At 41.4% G+C, this 27,332-nt stretch overlaps 1 protein-coding gene across 2 annotated transcripts in view; it reads left to right on the forward strand.

Annotated features, from left to right (window-relative positions):
• Positions 1-9,354: 9,354 nt before the first annotated feature.
• The window catches only part of LOC144499778 (protein furry homolog), a 302,728-nt gene continuing 284,750 nt past the window's right edge, over positions 9,355-27,332 (forward strand). For both annotated transcript variants that reach the window (XM_078222227.1, XM_078222228.1), the window contains exon 1: positions 9,355-10,146. In XM_078222227.1, coding sequence (XP_078078353.1) covers positions 10,077-10,146 — 70 coding nt within the window. In that variant the 5' untranslated portion in view covers positions 9,355-10,076. The remainder of the gene's footprint in view (positions 10,147-27,332) is intronic.

A 27,332-nucleotide genomic window follows, 5' to 3' on the forward strand; every position in this document is an offset into this window, starting at 1 on the left:
GCTCCCTGCAAGCAGGGAGCTATTGTAAACCCTGCTGGAGTGAAACACTCCTGGCAAGGGGGTGGTGATTCTAACAGGCCGAGACGTCAGTCCCGGGCTTGCTGGTGATATTTAAAATATATTTAAATAGCATGTAAATAATTTATGCAGCTCCACGCCGATTTCTGGCATGGAGCTGACGGTGCCGGAAATCTGGCTGCCAGAGACTTGCGGTGCCCAGCAGGAAGCCCCCGAAACAGCTTCTGTTCTGGGAGAATCGCATCCCCAGGACTTCCAATTTTCCATTTATGCTGAAACTTTTATGCAATTTCTCGATCGTAGTCTAAGTAGTTGTGGAACCCTTACGGAGCATCTCCAACCACTTGGAATATGCGTTCACCACGATTAAAAACATAGAACCCATAAAGGGACCTGCAAAGTTAACATGTACATACACCCATGGGTGTAGGGAGGCTGAAGGTAAGAGTTTTTGACTTTCCTGGCACAGGTCACATTACTTTACCAAATCTGTGATGTCGGATTCAGGACCGGGCAACCACATATAACTCCTGGCCAACATTTTCATTTTTGATACTCCTGAGTGGCAATTATGTAGTTCCATTAATATTGGATTTCATCATGGGGATGGAACAATCACTTGGCACCCCCAAAGAATGATCCCGTCCTCAACATTAAGTTCTTAATGAGGTAGGGTTTCATTTCTTTGGAAGGTCGTCCTTGAAATCCACTGTGTAAAATCATGTGCTTAATTTTAGATAAGGTTAGGTCTTTTTGGGTCCAGGCTTTAATCTACCTTGCTGACACTGCCAAGGTTTCCAAAAAGTTCAGGGTCATCACAATCTCTTCTACTGCTGGGAAAGGAATGAAGCTTGTGGGCAACTGGAGGCAACTCACTGCGTCTGCATTAGCTATCTGGATTCCAGGGCAGTGTTCCAAAATATATTCAAAGACTGATAATAATAAGGCTCAGCGCTGTGTCTGAGCAGAGGCAATGGGGGAAATTGCTTTGTCCTCTTTGAAGAGGCCCAGTAAAAAACTGTCAACCGTAAACATATTGATGGAACTTCTTCACACCAAATATGACCACCAGCCCATGCTACTCAATTTGAGAATATCTTGGTCCTTCATCTGATAGGGTCCTGGATGGGCTTCTCCATCCTGGCTTTCCAGCAATGTGACAGCACTGCATCAATCCCATACGGGGAAGTGTCAAAGGTTAAAATAAGTTCTTTCTTAGCTTGAAATGGGCCAGTAAGCTGGATGACAGTTACCTCAGAAAAAGCTTCTGTCTGTGGAGCTTCCCAAGATCATCTGTGGTATTTTAATTTTTTTAGGGCGTGCAAGAGGACCAGCATGGAAGCCAAATTTGGGATAAATTTTCTGTAGTAATTAACTAACCCCAGGAAGGATTTTAACTCCATGGTGTTCCTTGGGGTTGGTGTATTATTAATGGCCTTTACTTTATCCTCCACTGGATGTATCCCTTGCCATCTACTCAGTAGCCTAAATAGGTTACTTTGGCTGCGTGGTAAATGTATTTCTCCCTTTTGAAGCAAATTCCTGCTCTGGAGAATTGTTGCAAGAGTTCTTCTAGGTTGGCCAGGTATTCCTGTTTTTAAGCTGCAGTGACCAATATGTCATTTAAGTATATTACTACCTTGGGTAGCACTTAAAAGATGTTCTCCATAACTCTTTGGAAGATGGCACATGCTGACGAGACCCCAAAATAAACAGGTATACTCGTAGTGAACCTTATGTGTGTTGATTGTCACATATTTCCAGGAGGACTCGTCCAATTTAAGCTGGAAATAGGCTTTTGCAGACATTCATAGACTCATGGGGCCAATTTTCCTCCAAATTGACCCATAAGCCTATCGAGGCCTATTCAAGTTACACTCCTATCCAGTCTACCTCTGGGGGGTAAGACAGAAAAAAATTGGGACAGAGACCATTTTGATGGGTTACCATTCTGATTGTGCTTCATGTGCAAATACTGATCATGATTAGGCAAGGGTTGAACTGTTGCATCTAAAATAGGAACTCCTATGCAAATCTTATTTATCAGAGCTAGCTGTATGCCATTGGATTCAGCATGTAAATGGATGTGATTTTGTGAACACAAGTAACAGCAATAACAACAAAGAACAAACAGGCCCTTCAGCCCTCCAGGCCCGTGCCAATCATGATGCCCTAACTAAACTAAAAAAAACTTTCTGCCCTTAATCGGTCCGTATCCCTTTATCCCTTCCTTTTTCATGTACCCATTTAAATGCCTCTTAAATGTTGCTAATGTGCCTGCTCCCACCACCTCCTCTGACAGTGTATTCCAGGCGCCCACCACTCTCTGTGTGAAAATCTTTCCCCACACATCTCCCTTAAATTTTCTTCTTCTCATCTTGAACCTGTGCCCCTTGTAATTGACACTTTCACCCTGGGAAAAAGTCTCTGACTATCCACCTTGTCTATGCCTCTCATAATTTTGTAGACCTCTATCAGGTCTCCCCTCAGCCTCCATCTTTCCAGTGAAAACAATCCTAGTGTATTCAACCTCTCCTCATAACCAATGCCGTCGAGACCAGGCAACATCCTGGTGAACCTTCTTTGCACTCTCTCCAAAGCTTCTACATCCTTCTGGTAGTGTGGCGACCGGAACTGCACGCAATATTCCAAATGCGGCCTAACCAGGGTTTTATATAGCTGCAACATGATTTGCCAACTCTTGTATTCAATGCTCAGCCGATGAAGGCAAGCATGCCATTTGCCTTCTTAATCACCTTGGCCACCTGTGTTGCCATTTTTAGGGAACTGTGGACCTGCACGCCCAGATCCCTCTGTACGTTAATGTTCTGGAAAATTCTGTCATTTACAGTTTAATTCATACTTAAATTTGACCCTCCAAAATGCATTATCGCATTTGTCCAGATTAAACTCCATCTGCCATTTCTGTATCCAATCTACCTATATATCTGTAGTATCCTCTGTCAATCCCCGGCACTGTCAGCAACTCCACCAATCTTCGTGTCATTTGCAAACTTAGTAATCAGACCACTTTTATTTATAAAGAACATTTTCCATAGTAAAGGACTTCAATGCATTTCATAGGAGTGTAAGTGAACAAAATTTGACACTGAGTCATTGGCTGATTGCTCCCATGTAAACTGGGCAGTCAGTTTCTAAATAATTCATTTGAAATCTGTTAACTTTGAAGGGAAAGACATAACATAGTAAAATTATTAGTGAATTTATCTTTATCCATTCATGTGATTAGAACGAAAAGAGGGGCATCATGGGAAAAGGGAATGGGGTTCCATTTAGCATTTGGTATTTTTTTGTAAGCGTACTTCTTGAGAATGTCGAAGATGATGAGAAAGATTATCTGGTCATCTCATTGCTGTTTGTGGAACCTTGTATGCAAGTTGGCTGCGATATTTCCCACACCATTTTAGTGACTTCACTTCTTCAGGGGCTGTAAAGTGCTTTTGGATATCCAAAGGTGATGAAATATAAAATATTTATACATAAATGTAAATCTTACACATAAATTAATAAACACATTATCAGTTCAAAATCCATCCGCGATACCTGAAAGAAGTGTTTTCTGCCTTTCCCAATAAGCTTTAGCTGTAACTGTGCATTTAATGACATTGATGCTTTTGTTGCCCAGGCAGCATTCAGACTTTCTTCTTTGTCTGGCCCTGTGCCCAAACACAGGCACACAAGAACAAAAGAAATAGGAGCAGAAGTAGAAAATGTGGCCTGTCAAGCCTGCTCTGCCATTCAATATGCTTATAGCTGAGCTTTTGGATTTCAACTCCATTTTCCTGCCTTTTCCCCATATCTCTTAATTCCCTGAGACCACAAATCTGCCTATCCCAGTCTTAAATGTATCCAGCAATGGAGCATCCACAATCCTCTTGGGTAGAAAATTCCAAAAATTCACAACCGTTTGAGTGAAGTAATTTCTCCTCATCTTAGTCCTAAATGATCAGCCTGTTATCCTGAGACTATGTCCCTGTGTTTTAGTATCCCCAATCAATGGAAACAATCTCTCAACATCTACCCTATCAAGCTCTTACAGAATAGTGAAGGTTTCAATTAGATCATCTCTCATTCTTCTAAACTCCAGAGAATATAAGCCCAATTTAATTAGCATCTCATCATAAAACAACTCTCTCATCGCAGGGACCAATTTAGTGAACCTTCATTGTACCGCCTCCAATGCAAGAATATAATTTCCAAAATGTGGAGACAAAAACTGCACTCAGAATTCCAGATGTGGTCTCACCAAAACAATTGTACAATTGCACTAAGACTTCTTTATTCTTGTACTCCAATCCCCTTGCAATAAAGGCCAAAACATGTGCCTATACTACTCCCGGTGTGCATCTGCTTCGTTTTAATGAAGTCCCAGATGTTGCTGCATTTTGCTGAAGTGTTGCCATAACACTTATGGTGTGTTGCACACTAATTGCTCAAGGACAGTACCACGAGAGGAAGTTGGTCCTATCAAGTATAAACAGTCTGAAGTCTTCAAAAAATCCTACAGAGATATTAAAAGAAACAAAAGACCCTTCAGTGCTTATATTTTTCATTTCTTGTGAAATGTATAATTTAAAATTAATGAGTGTTCATTGGTATGAGGTGATAATTCCTCCTGTCACCAGGAGGATATTTACTATTTTCTTTGCAAATGTCCGTTTTTCAGTCTTCATTTTAATGATACGACTAGAGGGATTGGTTTCCCACACTCCCTTTGTTTATATTCATTGATACTTGCTTTCTTACCTTAAAAGAGGCCAGGAGGAGGTTCTGTCTTGGAGAGCTACTGGCCAATCTGATTGGCCCGACAGCTCTCCAGTCCCTTCAGGAACAGCACTGCAGGGGTTGGAAGAGGCATTGCAGGGAGCTGCCTGGGAACCGAAGGAGTGGGTGAGGAGGGTTGGGAGACCTGGGGGTTGCAAGGGGGGCAATTGTGGTCCTGAGGAATAGTCAGGGGAATGGGAAGATTGTCCAGAGGTCACCATGCCTTAAGGGGAGGGCACCCTCAGTCAGAAGGAGGCTTCTGATGCAGATACTGCCACAACTATAATGAAAAAGGAGGTAGTTGAGACATTGGATGGGTAAAAATTGATTGTGAGGAGATATTAGAAAGGTTGGCTATACTTAAAGATGATAAATCACCAGGACTGGCTCAGATAAAGTAAAGGTGGAAATTGTGGAGGCACTGGCTATTATCTACCAATCTTCCTTAGGCACAGGGGTGGTGCAGAGGACTAAAGAGTTGCAATTGTCATAACCTTGTTCAAAAAATAGTGTAACGATAAGTCCAATAACTATAGGCCAGTCAGTTTAACCTCGGTGGTAGAAAAGCAATTAGAAACTGGGACAAAAATAACAGTCACTGGGCTAAAGTGGGTTAATTAAGGAAAATGTCATGGACTTTCTTAAAGTTTATTTATGGGATCTGGGCATCACAGGCCAGGCCAGAGTTGATTGCCCATCCCTAATTGTCATTGAGAAGCTATCTTCTTGAATTTCTGCAATCTAAGTGGTGTATGTACACCCACAGTGCTGTTGGGGAAGAAGTTCCAGGATTTTGACCCAGGGACTCTCATTAGAGAAATATATTATTATAGTGGGGCCCTCAGGGAATCCAAATTAAGACCACTACATTTCTTGATTGAACTTAATGACTCAGACTTATATTTGTACAGGGGGCAACTTCATAATATGTGAATGATACAGTGATAATCCCCATGATCTGCATGGAGAATCTCTAATTGACCTCCCACTTGGGCTCATTGAATACGAGCTCCTTGGGGATTGGTAATTAGCCAAACCAGCTGGAACTTGTATACCGAGCCCTGTATAAAACAAGACCTTAAGAGGGTCCATTAACCTTTTAGTCCTAGTTGGGACCTGTTGTGTTCACCACAGCCTTGTGGTCATTGTTTATTTTCATTCTGTGCAATAAAAGCATGGTTCCTTCACAGCCATTATTATACACACTCTACTGTTATTGCAGTGTTCAGGACAGGTAGAATCATAGGACAGTGATAATTAGATCAAAGTAATGAAGGAGGGAGAAAATATGAAGAGCAAGCAAATATAAGGAATTGGAAGGAAGGGGATATGAATTCCATAGAAAGGCAAGATGGGGGACAAGGAGAGAAAGGGGGAAAGAAGAGCATAAAGAGGGGAAGACGAACAGGATGTCAGAGGCAAACAGAGAGCAGTTAGGAACAGACAACAGGGCCAGCACAAAAATCCCAAATCTCGGGGTTGAGACAATTGGATCAGCATAGGTATGGGGAATGGAGTAGCAATTTCAGCAGTGGATGGAAGGAATCAGCAAACAAATTTCCTGGAGCTCAAGCCCAAGACAATCCATTAATGGGAGAGATGAAAAAATAAAGGGGTGAAGGGTGGCCATAAAATTCTCAGTGAGAAAGTCATGAGTAGCAAATGGAATTAGGGAAGGGATTGCAATTGGGATACACGTGTAGTTGGGAATGGGGGTGATTTGAAAAAACCTTCCAGGGGCTGGGAGAGGGCAGGTGAAATAACATTTTCAGCAATTTAGATGTGTCATAGTCATAGAGTTGTACAGCGCTGAAAAGGCCCGTCAACCCATCAAGCCTGCACCAACAATAATGACCATTAAAGTCGCGTTAATCCTATTTTCCAGCACTTGCCCCATAATAATTTTTATTTTAAAGATCTACCTTTACTATCGTGTCCGAAGCTAACTATTAATACACTGTCCCACACAGCAAGCACTTACTGGTCAAACAACTTAATAGTCCCCTGTAATTTCACCGTTTTTTCACTCAGATTCTTCAGCAGCTGAAATGGTCAATCGTAAATCCCACCTTACTGATTTTAAACAGTGAAGCCTCCAACAATCTCCTTGCTGATTTTACTCAGTGAAGCCCTAACTCCCTCCTTGCTATTTTTACATAGTGAATCTGCTGACTCCCTTCTTGCTGATTTTAAACAATGGAGCCCCAACTCCCTATCATTGATTTTAAACACAGAAGCCCCCTACCGAATCCTTGCTCATTTTAAACAGTGAAACTCTCAACTTCCTGTTCACTCATTTTAACCAGTGAAATTCCCAACTCCCTCCTCATTGATTTTAAATACTGAATATCTTGGCTCCCTCCCTGCTGGTTGCAAACAGTGAAGCTGCCAACTCCCTCCTTGCTGATTTTAAACAGTAAAACTCCTGGCTCCCTCCTCGCTGATTTTAAACAGCGAAGTTCTTAGTTCCCTCCTCACTGATTTTAAACAGTGAGGCTCCCGGCTCCCTCCTCATTGATTTTAAACTGTCTTAGAACTTTTCCCACTGCAACAGAGTTTCGGAGGGTTTCAGATGGCAAGGGAATTGTCCATTGGACGTCCAAACTTCGCAGGCAATTCCTGTGTAGTACTTGCGTAGGGTGTCATAGAATTTTACAGCAGAGAAAGAGGCCCTTCAACCCATCATGTCCATGCCAGCCATCAAGCACATATCTGTTCTAATCCTATTTTCCAGCACTTGGCCCATAGCCTTGTATGCTATAGCATTTCAAGTGCTCATCTAAATACTTCTTAAATGTTGTGAGGGTTCCTGCCTCTGCCACCCTTTCAGGCAGTGAGTTCCAGATTCCCATCACCCTCTAGGTGAAAGTTTTTTTCATCCCATCTCCTATAAACCTCCTGCCCCTTAACTAGTTATTGATCCCTCTGCTAAGGGGAAATGTTCCTTCCCATTCACTCTATCTATGCCTCTCATAATTTTATATATCTCAATCAGCTCCCCCCTCAGCCTTATCTGTTCCAGGGAAAATAACACCAGCCTATCCAGTCTCTCTTGATAGCTGAAAAGCTCCAGCCCAGGCAACATTCTGGTGAATTGTCTCTGCACCTTCTCTTGCACAATCACTTACTTCCTATAGTGTAGCGACCAGAACTACACACAGTACACCAGCTGTGGCCTAACCAGCGTTTTATACAGCTTCATCATAACCTCCCTGCTCCTATATTCAATGCCTCGGTTAATAAAGGCAAGTATTCCTTATGCCTTCTTAACTACCTTATCTTATAATCTTGCAGATGAAACAAATTAGCCCATTTTCATTGCCTAAGATGACTGTCTTTTCCATGCAGGGATCCTTCCTTTTGCTGGGTGATCCCTGTGAGATGCCGGTCCTGAACTGTCTTGTTCAGTTCCAAGTCCAGCCAGTTTCAGTCATGTGATGGCAATATCAATGTGTTCCATTGGCTCCAACACATTTGTGTGGACAATGTAATTGACACACATTTGGGTAATATTTGATGGTGAGTAGTCAATTAGCACTTCGAAAAGACATTTGCACTTTAAGTATCTTCCCAAACTTGGGCGGATTTCTCTGATCTCGTTCGTGCTCAGCCAAAGCTTTATTCACTGCAGAGGGACTGGTGAATCTCAGCTGTGGGCAAGGTCTGAGAATTTGGCCATCATCTCTGCCTGCCCTCAAATCACAACAGAGACTTTCCAGAATCCTTTTTTGTGAAGATACAGTATCCACCATGTTGCTTTTTCCTAAAGGTAGTGTTCACCTCCCAACAAGCTTTTTGGGCATGGCATGACCATAACAGCAAGGCCACGGGGAGAAGATGAGAGAAGTGGCAGTAGGTAAATTGCTCCCATGGAGAGCTGACTCAGACACGTCGGGCCGAATGGCCTCCTCCTCCTCTGCTGTAACAATTCTACAATTATCTGTCACATTGTTAGGGCTTGTAACTTACTAGTCCTAAATTCTGCGCAGTTTTAATTTGTATCTAGCATGCAAATACAGCAATTTCACAAGAATGCAAACAGCAAAATGCCGTTTTTGTGCAGCACAGCGACATAACTCAGACATCAACTTTTGATCTTTGTGTTCATCTGCCTCTCACCTGAAATTGCTTCACCATTTACGCATAAATTTGGTGTTCCGATGGCAAAATCTGACCCATGGTATTCTGGAAATATGTCATGCATTCTGAGAGTAGTATTGGATACCGCCTGCATTGATGCTGTCGCAGTATGCTTCATTGTACTGTATAAACGTTACAGTTAAATTGGTTGCTTGACCACTAAGATCATTTATTAATATGAAACAAGATGTTATTATTCTTTAAATCGCATCACATTGTATGATAATTAAATGAGTAACATTATTCCACCTGTCTAGAAAATATTTTTGATCACTGACTGCATCCAACGATTGTATGATATTTAAAATGGAGCGCTGACTGGCAGTGTGGCTTTAATGAGCCAAATATATTTACCGTACAGCCTAAGTACCAGAAAAAAAAGCCAAGCTCAACGCTGAGCTGCCACTGACTCGCACGCGTTCGCTCTCCCCCGGGATTGGGCTGGCTGATCAGTTTTTTAACGTCACTGCAACCAGATATATGGGTGCAGTTCTGTTTTACCGCAGCATGATGCGGCTGACTATATTTCAGTGCAATCTGCTTGAAGAAAAGATCAAACGCTGCAAATGCTGAGTGTCCACTGAGAGTTTTTTTTTCCGGGACAGAAAGGATTCAGAACCGGTTAGGTTCCCGTGACTGCAGAAAAGCTTTCACCGCCTTTTCAGCGTGGTTCCAATTCGGTGCTGTGTTTGCGTGTGGAAGCGCATGCATTTAATGAATCAACGCAGCACTGTTTTTTTTGCGTAGATGTAAGTCTGTCAGACAGCAAAGCAATGAACAGGACACCCTAAACACTATTGAAGGACCCATCCTAATAGTATTTGTCTAGCAATTGTTTTGAGCAAACATACAAAGAATGCATGTGGAAAGAGAGCAAACCTCAACATCTCAGTCCACTGATAAATGCCAGCCATTGACAGACAGGATACGGAGAAGATAGAAGATACACCAGACATCAACAAACCAACTAAAGACATCTATGCTCTTTTGGAAGGACTGCTAAGGACAAGGTTAATCGTGCACACAGTATAAAGAGCTCTTGTCTCTCGTAACCTGCTGTCTGCGTTACTGATTGTGAACGGTACCTGCCATTGCTGTTTAGTATCACAGTAGCTTCTTTGTACGTTGCTGATATGGCCAGCCAGCAAGATTCAGGCTTCTTTGAGATCAGCATCAAATCTTTGCTGAAATCGTGGAGCAATAGTAAGTAAACACCGACTATAGAATGTTCTTTCTATTGGACACAATATTTTTATGGATTATGATTTTTGTTTATGTATGCTATTTGTGAATATGTGTGTTTTTGTTGTTTTCCGTTGCAATTTGAAATCAGAATGACGTAGATTTAAATATTTCTTATTATTTGTAGAGGAATTAAGCAGTGTTTTGTCTTAATTGAATTCCCTAATCAATTTGCTTTTAGGCCCACAATTGTGCAATCCAGAGTAGCATTTCCTGCCTTTATTTAATTGTGTTTAGTCTCCATTGGGAAAAAAATCCCTACATTTAAAAAAAAAGTGGAGGGTGGGACTCCATGCTGCTTGTATTTATAATTGCTTTTTAGAACTGCGTAGTTCTGGTAGGCAGCAGTCATACATAACGTTAATGTATCTTAACCATCATATTTGACTAACAGGCGACCGAACCACTCATTTCACGTGGCTGTGTTGGATTTTTTTGTCATTAAAAAATGATAGGTTTAAGTAGAATTTATATATCCCATATATTTAGGCAATATGTGCAATGATTTTACCTTGAATATTTGTTTATTTTGAACATATACGTGGATGTTTTAGAATTAATTTATAATACTTATCAGGTGTAGAAAAACAAAAGAAAGAAATGTGGAGTTTTACATACGGTATTAACAATTCAACACAGAATAATCGTGTAATGATACACTTTTTATATATTGTATTACACAATTAATAAACAAAAATGTGAATTTGACAACTAATACTGGAACATGTGACACTCAATGCATACAATCTCTAGACCCCGGATTTGGAATTGCTTGCTTTCTGTCAGACCTCTTTTATGCTTGTGTGGTGTTGTACCATTGAGAACCATTGTGATGACAATTTAGAATGGCCTAAACTGATGTTGTGAAAGATCAATATAGTCAAAGATATTGATGTGAATGTGCTATGCTGTTTACAGTACCTTAACTATATTTTTAGAAAATTTCACTGTTTTTGTGCAAAACTTTGATCTTCTATTTTGCATTCTACTGTCTATAAACTTGAGGTGATTCTAAAATCTGCTGCCAGTAGCTTTACTTGCAAGTCACGTTACCCTGTCAACCTTGTGCTCACTGACCTACATAGACTCCCAGTCAAGTACTGTCTTGATTTTATAATTCTCATCCATGTTTTCAAATTCCTCCATGGCTTTGTCCCTTTTTATCTATGTAATCTCGTCCAACCTCACAACCCCGCGATATGTGTTTAATTCTAGCCTCTTGTGCATTCTCAATCATATTTGCTCCGCCATTAGTAAACATGCCTTCAATTGTCTAGGCCCCAATCTTTGACGTTCCTTTCATACGCTGCTCTATCTGTCTACCCTGTTTTCCTCCTTTAAGGCACTTCTTACAACTTAACTCTTTGACTAAGCTTTTGGTTATCTGATCTAATATCACCTTACGTAGCTCAGTGTCATATTGAATTGTACAGTGTGAAATAATGCCTCAGAGGTCGGTGTCCCTTCACCAGATTCCCTTTATTTACAAACTTTATTCCACTCATAGAGTGCTTCTGGTACACAGTCAGAATCCAGAGTGCCAGAAGACCTCACACTCCTATTTTTATATACAGATGAGGCTCCCTTATTGGACAGGGCGATTGTGAATACTGTATTGGACACAATATTTTTATGGATTATGATTTTGGTTTATGTATGCCATTTTTGAATATCAGTGTGTTCTTGTTGTTTTTCCTTTGCAATTTGAAATCAAAATGACTTCATGACTTCAAGGATTTCATATTCCAAGAGGCCAACCTCATGTGCCTCATTGAAGTCATTACATAGTGCTCCTGTGCAGTGCATTGGGATGATTCATTATGCCAAAGACACAATATAAATGTAAGTTGTTGTGCATGCAAAAATGTATTTACATCACTGTATTTGATTTTGAATCCCATGTGGACAGTTTGTTGATATAATTCATAGCCATTAAAACAATAGCATAATTAAAAGGCAATTTTTCATTCAAAGGAGTAGACCATTAAGATCTAACATTGCAGTCCATTCATTTTTATTCAGATTTGTTGATTTGATTTTCTTGAGCAGAGGGAAAAATAAATACTATTTTAGTTACATAGAATCACATGAACAGGCCATTTAGGAGACTTCTTCTATCTTTCGTTATCTAATTTTCTTAAGCAGCATAACCTTCTATTCTTTACCTGTAATAAGCTTGGCTCGCTCCATTTAAATGCATCTACACGATTTGCTACAGCCACTCCTTGTGGCAGCAAGTTCCACATTCTTACCACCCCCTGGCTAAGGAGATTTCTTCTGAATTCTCTATTTGATTTCTTGGTGACTATCTTATATTAATAGCTTGTAGTTTAGTTCTTCTCCACAAATGGGAACTCTCAGTTTCTCTCCCCTGCCCTCTCTCTGTTTGTGCATACTCTTATCAAAACCTTTCATAACTTTAATGATCTATATTAGGTCATGCCTGAACCATCTGCTTTCAAGATCCAGCCTGTTCATTCTTTCCTGAAAGTGTAACATCAAAGTTCTGGTATCATCCTTGTGAATCTATTCTTCATCCTCTCCAGTGCCTATATCCTTGTCGTTATCTGATGACCAGGATTGTAAACAGTACTAAGGTTCAATTCAAGTCTAGTATAACCTCTGTTTTTCAAATCTATCCCTCTTGAAATAATGAGTGCATGCTTTTTTAATGGCCTAATAGCCTTCAATGCTATTTGTATATTTGCAATCCCAGATATGTACCCAATTTAGATCTCTTTTTCAAGTAATATATAGTGCCCTTGGAGAGAATTTTCCCAGGCTCTTGTAGATGGCTTGTGGTGGTGGGGGTAGGGGAGGCGGCTTCAAGGAATTTAGAGAAAGATGCATTGGGCCAATTTGCCATTGGCTGATTTTCTGAGGGATGAGTTGGGCCTGATGCTGCAACCTGTGTATCTAAAGTGGGAAATTAATTAAGATAGTTAAAAAACTGATTTTTCCATCACAACAGTATTGCACAGGCCTCCCTTTACATCAGCACCCTATTGCTAGGGCAGCCAGCAGCCTTCAGTGTTACTTTAAGCAGCAAGAATGGCAGGAGAGTAGAGTGCCATCATTATCAGAGAAGTGGCTGGCACTGCTACAGACCCCTGAGATAACAGTCTCCAGCCACCCCTACAACTCAGAGAAGGTGGGTGCACAGTGTGAGGTCAGAGCTGCATGAGATTTTGAGGCTTTTTATTGTACACTGGCAAGGAAAGGCAAGGCTGTTGCAAAAATGTCCACAGTATGAAGATTGCCTGGAGATTATCCTGAAATTGCTGATTCAAAGCAAAGATTCGCGTTTAAATAACTTTTATAACACCTTTTACTGTAGTAAAATATCCCAATGCACTTCATGGGAGTGTTATAAAGCAAAACTTGACACCAAGCCAAATAGAGTGATATTAAGGCAAGTGGCCAAAAGCTTGGTCAATCGGGTGGATTCAAGAAAGGCCTCGAAAGAAGCAAGAAATGTAAAGAGGTGGTGAAATGTAGTGAGAAACTTCCAGAGCATAGGGGTCTATGCAGCTAAGGCACAGCCACTAATGGTGGAGAAATTAAAATCGGGAATGCTCAAGAAGGCCAGAATTAAATGAGAGCAGACACCTTTGAGGGTTTTGGGGGCTGGAAATGTAGGGATAGGCAAAACCATGGAGGGATTTCAAAAACGATTTTAACTTTGAGGCTTTATTTGAGCAGCAGTCAGTGTAGATCAGCAAGCTTGATGCAAGTAAGCACATGGGCAGCAGTGTTTTGGATGACCTCAAGTTTATGTTAAAGTCAAATGTATGCTATCTTTTTCCTGATCAATATAAAATATATATATTTTTCCAGTTGTAGATTCAACTTTTTAAAAATATATATAAATGTTGGTTTAGTTACATATTCTCTAATGAAGAACCAACATTCAGAATTTTTAAAAAATACTTAATATTATTAAGGGGAACTAGATGGTGGAGTTGATTGATACGCACATCAGCTTAATCTGATACATTAAAAGAGTCTTCTATCCCCTAGCTATATGTGTTTTTTTTCAAATTTGTCCAGGCAGATGTAACCCAGTTTATAATTGGTGCTATCTACAGCTGAAAATGTACATTGTACAACACAAATTTGTGCAGCAGACTGCCTGATAAAGAAAATGCGATGACCGTAATGTTGCATTGTTAGGGAAGAGGGTAGGGTGTTTTACATAATGTCCTAGTTTTGTATTTGAATAGGGAAGAGTTAGAGGGATTTTACACTCGATGTGACAGTTTTATATTTGAATAGAGTGGGTTATGCCTCTGTGAAGCAGTTTGGGATTCCTTCTGCAATAAAAGTACGTAAATGCAAATTGTTGTTGATTGATGTTGACACCAAGTGACTAAATGAAAATTGTTTAATTTGCCACCATACCTCTTTTATTGCAAGAATACTGGTTAGAGATGAAGATTCTTTGGCATCAGCACTAGGTTGGAGGCCAGTATGAGGACAGATTTGTGATCAATGCTGGAGAAGGTTCCATCTTTGAGACCGAGAGTTCCAGACACTTTTCCACAAGGAATATGAACAGATGTAGATTAATTGACGACTCTCCAATCATTTCCTGTTTATGCTCAATTCTTCATTGGACCTAGCACTGAAGTAAAGTTTCCATTTCCATCCTGAGATGGACCCTGAGGATCTCATTTCATAACATGTTTTGAGATTTTGACACTTCAAATATCAGGGTAGTATTGTGGAAAATAAATTAGCACTGTTGAGCTTTTGTGCTGATGCAACTGCACACTATGAAAAGTTACATTATATTGGATCAAATTGGATATTGTTCCTGAGAATTATCATCACCTCAAATTATAAAGTGGAAACCTAGGGTGAGTTGATGACTGCAGTAAATATTTGCCATGCTCAATAAAGCTGTGGTAGATTGAGTCAAAATCATATTGACAGAAACAATATAACCCAACAAAGGTAGAAAATATTGCATTGAAAGCAGCTGCAATTGGTTGTTTTGTTATGGCAATGACAAGGTTTAGAAGTGGGTCAAGGGGGATAAAATGCACTGCATGTTTAATTTTTAAAAAGCAGTCGATGTGATTGGTAATATGATAATATATCAAGTTGCAGGTATCATCATTGTACTCTTCTCTACTTATACACACAATTATCTTGCAAACTACTTTTGTTTGACCTTGCGTATCTTTTCACTGGTGTGAAAGTTCATGAGCATCATCATTTTTGACAAAGCAGTTTCTGCCAAGCTTGCGGCACAGGAAATAGCTTGAATTGTATATTTGTTTTCCCCTGTAGGAGAATACTGACTTTAATAGAAAATATCACACTTACACTAAACACTGTGAATGGTACGATCACATTTCTGAAATCTATTTGGTCTTCTCAGTATAAAACTTGTCCAAGCACATTTCCAAACTTCATAAGACTACCATAAATTTCCTATTGTGGTTTGAATGAAATATGTCCTAAATTTCATCTCACTAATGGACAGCAAACTGATTATAATAGCTGAGTACTTATCTTAGCATGTGGTTCTTTTGCGTAAAGCAGCCGTAAAATTCCACCCCAAGTGTTTCAAGAACTGAAATTTCACTATTGTACGTGCAGACCTGAAGTTTCCTCTTTGTATGCACTCAAGATTAAGTGTGGTGTATTTAAGTGCTGAATTCATGCCCAGTATTTTGGGACCTTTTGAATTACAATTTGTTTGCACCCAGATTCATAGTGTATCCAGGTGCAAAGATGCAGGAAAACTCCAGACCACCATATCTGAGATAGTCTGCCCAGGATTAACAATTATACAATTCAAAACTCATTGTGATATCAGGCCTTGGAGATGTTAAAGAATCCACCTGACATTATAATGCCACTGAAAGGTGAGAAATACCAAACTAAAAGACCAATGAAGATAAGATAAAATTAATAAATTTATCCGAGTACTGTAAGAAAATACAAAGCAATAAGATCTGGCAATATTTAAAACATAATTGGAATCCAGAAAGATGAAACAATTTACTGTAATTTTTTACTATGTAATGTTACATTTCAGTGACTCAAATAACCAATTGATGTCCCCAGTGTATATTTCAAACCAAAGACCCCTGGGGAAAGAACTGTCAGCCAGTTGAGATCAAAGACACAATTGATCAGTGACACAATGAGCGCAGCATTGAATGGCAAGACTGTCCAGTAAGTACTTTTCTTCCATCAGTTTACCCAGGAGTAGTTAATACCTCAACCGAGCAAAACCTATTGCCTAGGTGGGGGGATTTTAACTGCTAGTGAGTTTCCAGCAGAAAATGACTGGTTTGCATTAGATTCACAGCTGCATGTGGCAGAATGAGTTAAATTTCAGGCTTGCTTAACATGCTGAGAAGTGGTGACAGGCTAGTAGACATTTATGTGATCCTTGGTTGTCTTCCAGGAAGAAGTTTAACAACACCAGGTTAAAGTCCAACAGGTTTATTTGGTAGCAAAAGCCACACAAGCTTTCGAGGCTCTGAGCCCCTTCTTCAGGTGAGTGGGAATTCTGTTCACAAACAGAACTTATAAAGACACAGACTCAATTTACATGAATAATGGTTGGAATGCGAATACTTACAACTAATCCAGTCTTTAAGAAACAAAACAATGGGAGTGGAGAGAGCATCAAGACAGGCTAAAAAGATGTGTATTGTCTCCAGACAAGACAGCCAGTGAAACTTTGCAGGTCCACGCAACTGTGGGAGTTACAAATAGTGTGACATAAACCCAATATCCCGGTTGAGGCCGTCCTTGTGTGTGCGGAACTTGGCTATCAGTTTCTGCTCAGCGACTCTGCGCTGTCGTGTGTCGCGAAGGCCGCCTTGGAGAACGCTTACCCGAATATCAGAGGCATGGTACATTGGGAAACTATGCAGACGCTGCGACAACGGATGAATGAACACCGCTCGACAATCACCAGGCAAGACTGTTCTCTTCCTGTTGGGGAGCACTTCAGCAGTCACGGGCATTCGGCCTCTGATATTCGGGTAAGCGTTCTCCAAGGCGGCCTTCGCGACACACGACAGCGCAGAGTCGCTGAGCAGAAACTGATAGCCAAGTTCCGCACACACAAGGACGGCCTCAACCGGGATATTGGGTTTATGTCACACTATTTGTAACTCCCACAGTTGCGTGGACCTGCAGAGTTTCACTGGCTGTCTTGTCTGGAGACAATACACATCTTTTTAGCCTGTCTTGATGCTCTCTCCACTCCCATTGTTTTGTTTCTTAAAGACTGGATTAGTTGTAAGTATTCGCATTCCAACCATTATTCATGTAAATTGAGTCTGTGTCTTTATAAGTTCTGTTTGTGAACAGAATTCCCACTCACCTGAAGAAGGGGCTCAGAGCCTCGAAAGCTTGTGTGGCTTTTGCTACCAAATAAACCTGTTGGACTTTAACCTGGTGTTGTTAAACTTCTTACTGTGTTTACCCCAGTCCAACGCCGGCATCTCCACATCATGTCTTCCAGGACTCAGGTAAAGGTGAGACTTGCAGGACTTGAGTAAGGGTGATAGCCATTCACTTGTTAATTCTTAAAGGTAATGGGTAATGCCTATTCAATCAGAGCCGAACTGCTTGGTTTAAATCTCAAGCAAGGTTTGGCAGTTAACTGCCTTAGGCCCCTTCAAGAGTTTGCATAATTTACAGTGTGAAATGATCTGATCAGGGTAGCAACATCAAGCTTGCATAGTGAGCAAATGGCTCATGCTACTACATATACATGAGTGGAATTTGCCACTAAAAGGATACTGCCATCAAGCAATGGGTGAGGTAATTGCCTAGTGGTATTATCGCTAGACTATTAATCCAGAAACTCAGCTAATGTTCTGGGGCCCGAGTTGAAATCCCACCACGGTAGATGGTGAAATTTAAATTCAATAAAAAATATCTGGCATGATGATCATGAAACTATTATTGATTGTTGGAAAAACCCACCTGGTTCACTAATGTCCTTTAGGAAGGAAATCTGCTGTCCTTACCTGGTCTGGTCTACATGTGATTCTAGAGCCACAGCAATGTGGTTGACTCTCAACTGCCCTCTGGCAACTAGGGGTGGGCAATAAATGCTGGCCAGTCAGCGACACCCATGCCCCATGAATGAATAAAAAAAGCCACAAAATACGTTCTGCCCATCACGCAAATGAGTAATGTGGAATATGAATTTCAATGCCAGCGTGATGCGAGGCCGCATGTTCCAAAGATTGGTGGATTGTATCAAACAGCATGTTCCTTCTGCTCTTTGCAACTGACAAGGTACAGACTCTATCCAACCAGCCCACACTCTCAAAACTCAATGCACAGCAACCAATATTAGATGTCATTCTGTGATTGGACAACATTTGCTAAATAATCCTCAATGTGCTAAGAATTCTGCTGACAGCCAATTTAAGACTGTCGGTTGGGCTATAGTGTGGCGTAATGGCATGTACTGGAATCTATCATATTTAAAGTATTTTTAAAAAGCCTTGTTCTTTGTAGACAGAAAGAACATGTACACAAGGGGCAGCCATTCACTGGTTCATTCTTCAGGGTAATACCTTGACCATTCAGAATCAATTTGCCTGATTTAAATGACAAACAATGCTTGGCAGTTAACTGTCAGTCACATTGGGTGCATTCTCCATGGCAACTCCTCTACCAATCAGTGTCAGCTTGCCAACTAATCAGCACTCTCTTCTCATACATAATAAATTTGTTGTTTTCCCTTACATTATATATTTGCAAATTGTCCTGATGAATTCAAGACTAAAAGGTTCAATGTCTCTTTTTTCAGTAATAAATATAAATCTTTCCTTCCAAATCATGGATGCTGGAAGTTGCTGAGAAATCAAGGACGGATTCTTGTCGAATTGTAGGGAATCTCAGCCATGTCAGAATGCCGCTGAACCTTTTTTCAAAATGACCCACCGCATATGGAGCCATTCAGGCATTTAACAGGCCAACTATGGGCTTCCAAAAGCCATTGACCAGTCAGATGCAGGCAGCTCTTCTGTACTCAGCAATACCACCAGGGCAAAGGGAGGAGGGGAGTAGCAGCGGACGGTACGACACCTTCTTAACTACTCAGATTAAAGAGGCAGCCAGGCACAGGTGAGTGATGGCAGAAAGGAAGTCACTGGATGGGGTTGGAGGGAGAGGGGGGTTATCAGTAAGAGCAAAAGGACAACTCCTCTCCTTGATTTCCGCCCTTCGATCAGGCACAAAGTGACTATGAGTGATGGAACCCCCAGTAACCCACAAACATGCCAGGATTTGCTGCTTGTGCTCCTTGCATGGTGAGCATTGCCCACTACTGGGTAAATATCAGCTGCAGCAGGAGAAGACCCTTAAGTGGGCATTAATTGCCCAATTAAGGGCCTCAACTGGTCAGCAAGGCAGGAAGATTGTTCAAGGGTCTTCCCTCCATGGACTTAATTTGGATGGAGGCAGAAAGGTGGCAGGTCCCAACTCGTCAACTCCCACATGATTAAATGTCCCTGTCACCAAGCCTGCCACAGTGGAGAGCAAAAATTTCCACCCTAGAAGTAACCTACAAAACAATTGCATCATAAAATGCACCTACTTAGTACAAATTTCTGTCGAATTCTACCATAATAAATAGGCTAAATTAGTGCCCATTCATAATTACTAGGTAGAAAGCACCATCACATCAGACTTCTGAATGGACCTATCTTATGTTGGGCTGACCTTTCTCTACACCCTAGCTGTGGCTGTGGCACTGCATTCTGTACTCTCTCTTGTTTCCTTCTCCCCTATGTACTCTCTGAATGGTATGCTATGTATAGCGTGCAAGAAACAATACTTCTCGCAGTATCCCAATACATGTGACAGTGGTGAATCAAATCAAATCCTTCTCCCCTATGTACTCTGTGAACGTTATGCTTTGTCTGCATGGCGCGCAAGAAACAATACTTTTCACTGTATCCCAATACCTTGATGTCCTCATGCATCAGTCACTGAAAGTAAGCGCGCAGGTACAGCAGGCAGTAAAGAAGGCAAATTATATGTTGGCCTTCATAGCGAGAGGATTTGAGTATTGGGATAGGGATGTTTTGCTGCAAATGTATAGGGTGTTTGGTGAGGCCACACCTGAGTATTGGGTGCAGTTTTGGTGTCCTTATCTGAGGAAGGATGTCCTCGCTATAGAGGGAGCTCATCGAAGGTTTACCAGGCTGATTCCTGGGATGGCAGGTCTGTCATATGAGGAGAGATAAGTCAGTTAGGATTATATTCACTGGAGTTTAGAAGAGTGGGAGGGGATCTCATAGAAACTTATAAAATTCTAACAGGGCTAGACAGGGTAGATTCAGAAAGAATGTTCCCGATGGTAAACTATTGCAGAAAATACGGACACATGGGATTGAGGGTGATTTAGCAGTTTGGATCAGGAATTTTGGCTAGCTGTAAGAAGACAGAGGGTGGTGGTTGATGGGAAACGTTCATCCTGGAGTTCAGTTACCAGTGGTGTACCCCAAGGATCTGTTTTGGGGCCACTGCTGTTTGCCATTTTTATAAATGACCTGGATGAGAGCGTAGAAGGATGGGTTAGTAAATTTGCGGATGACACTAAAGTCGGTGGAGTTGTGGACAGTGCAGAGGGAAGTGGCAGGTTACAGAGGGACATAGATAAACTGCAGAGCTGGGCTGAGAGGTGGCAAATGGAGTTTAATGTGGAAAAGTGTGAGATGATTCACTTCAGAAGGAGTAACAGGAATACAGAGTACTGGACTAATGGTAAGATACTTGGTAGTGTGGATGAACAGAGGGATCTGGGTGTCCATGTGCATAGATCCCTGAAAGTTGGCACCCAGGCTGATAGGGTTGTTAAGAAGGCATACGGTGTGTTAGCTTTTATTGGTAGAGGGATTGAGTTTCGGAGCCATGAGGTCATGCTGCAACTGTACAAAACTCTGGTGCGGCCGCACTTGGAGTATTACGTACAGTTCTGGTCGTCGCATTATAGGAAAGATGTGGAAGCGTTGGAAAGGGTGCAGAGGAGATTTACCAGGACGTTGCCTGGTATGGTGGGAAAATCGTATGAGGAAAGGCTGAGGGGCTTGAGGTTGTTTTCGTTAAAGAGAAAGTGGTTAAGAGGTGACTTAATAGAGGCATACAAGATGATCAGAGGATTGGATAGGGTGGATAGTGAGAGCCTTTTTCCTCGGATGGTGATGGCTAACACAAGGGGACATAGCTTTAAATTGAGGGGTGATAGATATCGGACAGATGTTAGAGGTAGGTTCTTTACTCAGAAAGTAGTAAGGGCGTGGAATGCCCTGTCTGCAGCAGTAGTGGACTCATCAACATTAAGAGCGTTCAAATGGTTATTGGATAAACATATGGATGATATTGGAATAGTGTAGATTAGAGGGGCTTTAGATTGGTTTCACTGGTCGGCGCAACATTGAGGGCCGAAGGGCCTGTACTGCGCTGTAATGTTCTATGTTCTATCTCAAGTTTTTATTGGCAACTTTCTATGTTGTCTTCCATAATCCTGTAACAGAAGTCTCACTAAGTCTCATCACTTAGCCTTGGTTTTCAAAAATGATATAAACCCTGTCTAGCCCTGTCTAGCCCTGTTTTCAAAAATGATATAAACCAAAAAGGTGAAAGAGACCATTTTTTAAAATAGAAAGCAAGTCCATTAGCACTCAAATATCAAATTAGGAAGCCATGAACCATATTATCCTGATTGGCAAATACCATACATTTATGAGGATAGCTACAGTCAGAATATCTATCGTCCAAAGATGTGCAGGTGAGGTGGACTGGTCATGCTAAATTGTTCCTTTGTGTCCAAGATGTGTAGGTTAGGGGATTAGCAGGGTAAATGCATGGTGTTACTGGGATAGGGTGGGATGGACCTGGGTAAGATGCTCTTTCAGCGAGTCGGTGCAGACTCAATGGGCTGAATGGCCTCCTTCTGCACTGTAGGGATTCTATGGTACAGGATTTCAGAGTTCCCCTTTCCTACCCTACTAGTTACATCCTCAAAAGGCAGGAATAAATTTATGCATGAATCACAGAACTTTAGCATGCAGATACAGCAATCATTAGGACGGCAAATGGAATGATATATTTTATTGCAAGGAAAAAGGAGCATAGAAGTAGCGCCAGGGAACTAGGTTCAACTCTGGCCTTGGGGGACTGTATGTCTGTGTGGAGTTTGCACGTTCTCCCCATGTCAGTGTGGGTTTCCTCTGGGTGCTTCGGTTTCCTCCCACACTCCAAAGATGAATGGCCTTGCTGAGTTGTTCCTTAGTGTCCCAAGATGTGTAGGTTAGGGGGATTAGCAAGTTAAATACATTGCGTAACGGGGAGAGTACCTGGGTAAAATGCTCTGTCGTGAGTCGGTGCAGAATCAAAGGGCCAAATGGCCTCCTTCTACACTGTTGGGATTCTATGATTCTATGAAGTCTTGCTGCAACTGTTCAGGGAATTGGTGAGACTACACCCAAAGTATTGCATAAAATGTTGGAAGATATATTCTTATATTGGAGGCAGTTCTTAGAAGGTTCACTAGGTTGATTTCTGGGATGTCTTGTGAGGATCGTTTGAGCAGGTTGGGCATGCATTTATTGGCTTTTAGAAGAAAATGAGGCAATCTTATTGAAACATGTAAGATTCTCAGCAGGCTTGACAGGATAGGTGCTGAGAGAATGTTCATGAGAGAATCTACAACCGGAGGCACAGTTTCAAAATAGGTCTCACATTTAAGATGGAAATGAGGAGGAATTTCTTCTCTGAGAGTAGTTATTCTTCAGATTTCTCTATCAAAGAGAACAGTAGAGGCTGGATCATTCAAGCTGAATTAGACAGATTTTTGATTTACAAGGGAGTGTAGGGCTTTAAGAGGCAGGTAGGAAAGTGAAGTTGAGTGACAATCAAATCGGTATGATCTTATCAAGAGGCTGAGCAGGCTTGAGGGACCAAATGGCCTACTCCTGTTCCTATTTTTTATGTTCTTCTGACACTTAAAGTGAAATGTCACAAAGCATTGAATAGAAATATAGAAAGATTCCAGAAAGTGTGTTAACCAGGGTTCAGAGTAAACACATTCCTCTTAGATTGAAGGGCAAGGCTGGCAGAAGTAGGGAACCCTGGAAGACTCGGGATATTGAGGCCCTGATCAAGAAGAAGAAAGAGGCACATGGCATGCATAGGCAGCTGGGATCAAGTGAATCCCTTGAAGAGTATAGGGGGTGTAGGAGTAGAGTTAAGAGAGAAATCAGGAGGGCAAAAAGGGGACACAAGATTGTTTTGGCAGATAAGACAAAGGAGAATCCAAATAGCTTCTACAAATACATAAAGGGCAAAAGAGTAACAAGGGAGAGAGTAGATCCTCTTAAGGATCAACAAGGTCATCTATGTGCGGATCCACAAGAGATGGGTGAGATCCTAAATGAATATTCCTCATCAGTATTTACTGCTGAGAAAAGCATGGATGTTAAGGAACTTGGGGAAATAAATAGTGATGTCTTGAGAAGTGTACATATTACAGAGAAGGAGGTGCTGGAAGTCTTAAAGCGCATCAAGGTAGATAAATCCCCGGGACCTGATGAAGTGTATCCCAGGACATTGTGGGAGGCTAGGGAGGAAAATGCGGGTCCCCTAGTAGAGAAATTTGAATTATCGATAGTCACGGGTGAGGTGCCTGAAGATTGGAGAGTGGCAAATGTTGTGCCTTTGTTTAAAAAGGGCTACAGGGAAAAGCCTGAGAACTACAGGCCAGTGAGCCTCACATCTGTGGTGGGTAAGTTGTTGGAAGATATTTTGAGTGACAGGATCTACAGGCATTTAGGAACGCAAGTACTGATTAGGGACAGGCAGCATGGCTTTGTGAGTGGAAAATCATGTCTCACAAATTTGATTGAGTTTTTTGAAGGGGTAACCAAAAAGGTAGATGAGGGCAGTGCAGTTGATGTTGTCTCCATGGACTTTAGCAAGGCTTTTGACAAGGTACCACATGGTAGGTTGTTGCATAAAGTTAAATCTCACTGGATCCAGGGTGAGGTATCTAAATGGATACAAAATTGGCTTCTTGACAGAAGCCGGAGGGTGGTGGTAGAGAATTATTTTTCAAACTGGAGGCCTGTGACCAGCGGTGTGCCTCAGGAATCAGTGCTGGGTCCACTGTTGTTTGTCATTTATATTAATGATTTGGATGAGAGTATAGGAGGCATGGTTAGTAAGTTTGCAGATGACACTAAGATTGGTGGCATAGTGGACAGTGAAGAAAGTTATCTCCAATTGCAACGGGATCTTGATCAATTGGGCCAGTGGTCTGACGAATGGCAGATGGAGTTTAATTTAGACAAATGCGAGGTGATGCATTTTGGTAGATTGAACCAGGGCAGGACTTACTCAGTTAATGGTAGGGCATTGGGGAGAGTTACAGAACAAAGAGATCGAGGGGTACATGTTCATAGCTCCTTGAAAGTGGAGTCACAGGTGGACAGAGTGGTGAAGAAGGCATTCGGCATGCTTGGTTTCATCGGTCAGAACATTGAATACAGGAGTTGGGATGTCTTGTTGAAGTTGTACAAGACATTGGTAAGACCACACTTGGAATACTGTGTGCAGTTCTGGTCACCCTATTATAGAAAGGATATTATTAAACTAGAAAGAGTGCAGAAAAGATTTACTAGGATGCTACCGGGACTTGATGGATTGAGTTATAAGGAGAGGCTGGATAGACTGGGACTTTTTTCTCTGGAGCGTAGGAGGCTGAGGGGTGATCTTATGGAGGTCTACAAAATAATGAGGGGCACAGATCAGCTAGATAGTCAATATCTTTTCCCAAAGGTAGGGGAGTCTAAAACTAGAGGGCATAGGTTTAAAGTGAGAGGAGAGAGATACAAAAGTGTCCAGAGGGGCAATTTCTTCACACAGAGGGTGGTGAGTGTCTGGAACAAGCTGCCAGAGATAGTAGTAGAGGCGGGTACAATTTTGTCTTTTAAAAAGCATTTAAATAGTTACATGGGGACGATGGGTAAAGAGGGATATGGGCCAAATGCGGGCAATTGGGATTAGCTTAGGGGTTTTTTAAAAAAAGGGCAGCATGGACAAGTTGGGCCCAAGGGCCTGTTTCCATGCTGTAAACCTCGATGACTATGACTCTAAAGCATCAAATGTCATCTTAACACAATAAAATTTACAATGGCTGAAGGAGAATTTGATGAAAGGAAATTGACCCCTAGTTGCAGCATGAGTGGGGGTGTAAAATCCTGGCCCTGGTCTCTTTGGCTACTGAAGTTTGTTTGATGCAAGGATGATATTTCTCAGTGCCACTCTGCAGCACCATCTTATTGGTAAATACTGCAGCATGTTTGCAAGAAGATGCAGTCAGGCTTCTGGTCATATCTGAACTGCACTGCACTGCACCTGCAGATGTGCAAGTTCTATGTCAAGTGATAGCTGTGGTTATCCTCGCAGCTGAGGGCATAACCTTGATTTCTTTCCCTCTGCTGATTCAGACCCTGAGAAAGCAGCTTATCAGTCATTTCTGAGTGGGTTTGCTAGAACTTACAGACATGGTGAGTGACATCTTGACAGGCAACGCTCACTCCTGATCACCCTAGCATGCCTTCTTGCAAGTGGCACCATGTACAAAATGTCTTGCTGTGATGGAGAGGCTCCTGAAGAACTTTCCATACTGAAGTAGTGGGAAAATTACTAGATACAATACCAAGGAAAAAACTGATTCTTTCTTGAAGATCATGGGTTACTATGGAACAGCCAGCACTAATTTGTTGAAGGCAAGTCATGCCTGTGTAACCTGATTGAGTTCTTTGATGAAGTAACAGATAGGGTTTTTTTATTCATTTACAGGCTGTGGGTGTGAGTATGGATGGACCTTATATCATTACTCAATTTTTTTCACCATTAATCTTATATTGGCTAGGGAATGATGCATAGTATGTAGGAAGGGGAGAAGAAATGTACTTCATGTGTGAAGCTAAAATTTATATTAGAAACGTTTTCAATGATTTCAAAAGGCTTGATTTTTAAAAATAATATCCTGTGGAAAAAATTCTGATCTATAATTGTTTAGGTAATCACAGTCATGTGATTATATATTCTATGTCCGTTTTGTCATTTCTGTAAACTGGCTGCACATTTAACCTGGAGTTTATGTGGAGCACGGAGAATCATGCCTGCTGCTCCCTGACTCCATAACGAGGGAAATAAAACAGGTTAATTGTACTTTTCTGGTGATGGTCTCAGTTTGGTTGCCAAGTGCCTGGAGAAATTGGCCACAGCATGCAAGCACTATGTCATAATGGCCATGCCACAACTCAAGTGGTTACGTGCATTTAACAAGTGCAAGTTAAAATATGCCAGATTTGATTTACATTCCATGCTAAGTTAGCTGATGATGTGGAGATGCCGGCGTTGGACTGGGGTAAACACAGTAAGAAGTTTAACAACACCAGGTTAAAGTCCAACAGGTTTATTTGGTAGCAAAAGCCACACAAGCTTTCGAGGCTGAAGTTAGCTGATGCCAGGGCAGCAAAGCTGGTGGAGGTGAGGGGAATAATCACCTTGGGTTATCACTTCTGTTGCTGATGAAATCACCAAGGGTGATATTTCCTTGTGCTTCTCCATCTGTGCTGCTGTAATTGTGACAGCAGAAACCCAGAGGAAATTCAATTCCATTGATTCCTAATAGCAAATGAGCGTGTGGTGGTAGAGGGCAGGTCAGCCTCAGCAGTGAAGCATTCCATGGTCTAATGACTAACTCACTCACTGGCTTCACACTTGAAAGAATGGCTATTGCAGTATGGTACTGGAGAACTTTGGCACCAACTCCAGCATGAGTTGGTGCTTTGGACAGTGGAAACTTTGGGCAACTAAAGGACATATGCCTCATGTGTAGGTTTAGTATGAAAATTATAGTTAGCCCCATTATTTAACAATCGTATTTCTATTAACTTTTGTTAATTGGCTTATCATTTTTTTATTTTAGACTTTTGCTCAAATAAGGAGGGAGTGACAGAGCTTATTTTACCTTTGTACTCACATTACTTCCATTCTGCTGCCTGTCAGTAGTGGATGCCTGCCTATAATTAACTGCATCAATACATGGCAAGAAAAGGGATTGACTATTACAGGAATAT

Source organism: Mustelus asterias, chromosome 10, assembly GCF_964213995.1.
Source record: "Mustelus asterias chromosome 10, sMusAst1.hap1.1, whole genome shotgun sequence".
NCBI lineage: Eukaryota > Metazoa > Chordata > Chondrichthyes > Carcharhiniformes > Triakidae > Mustelus > Mustelus asterias.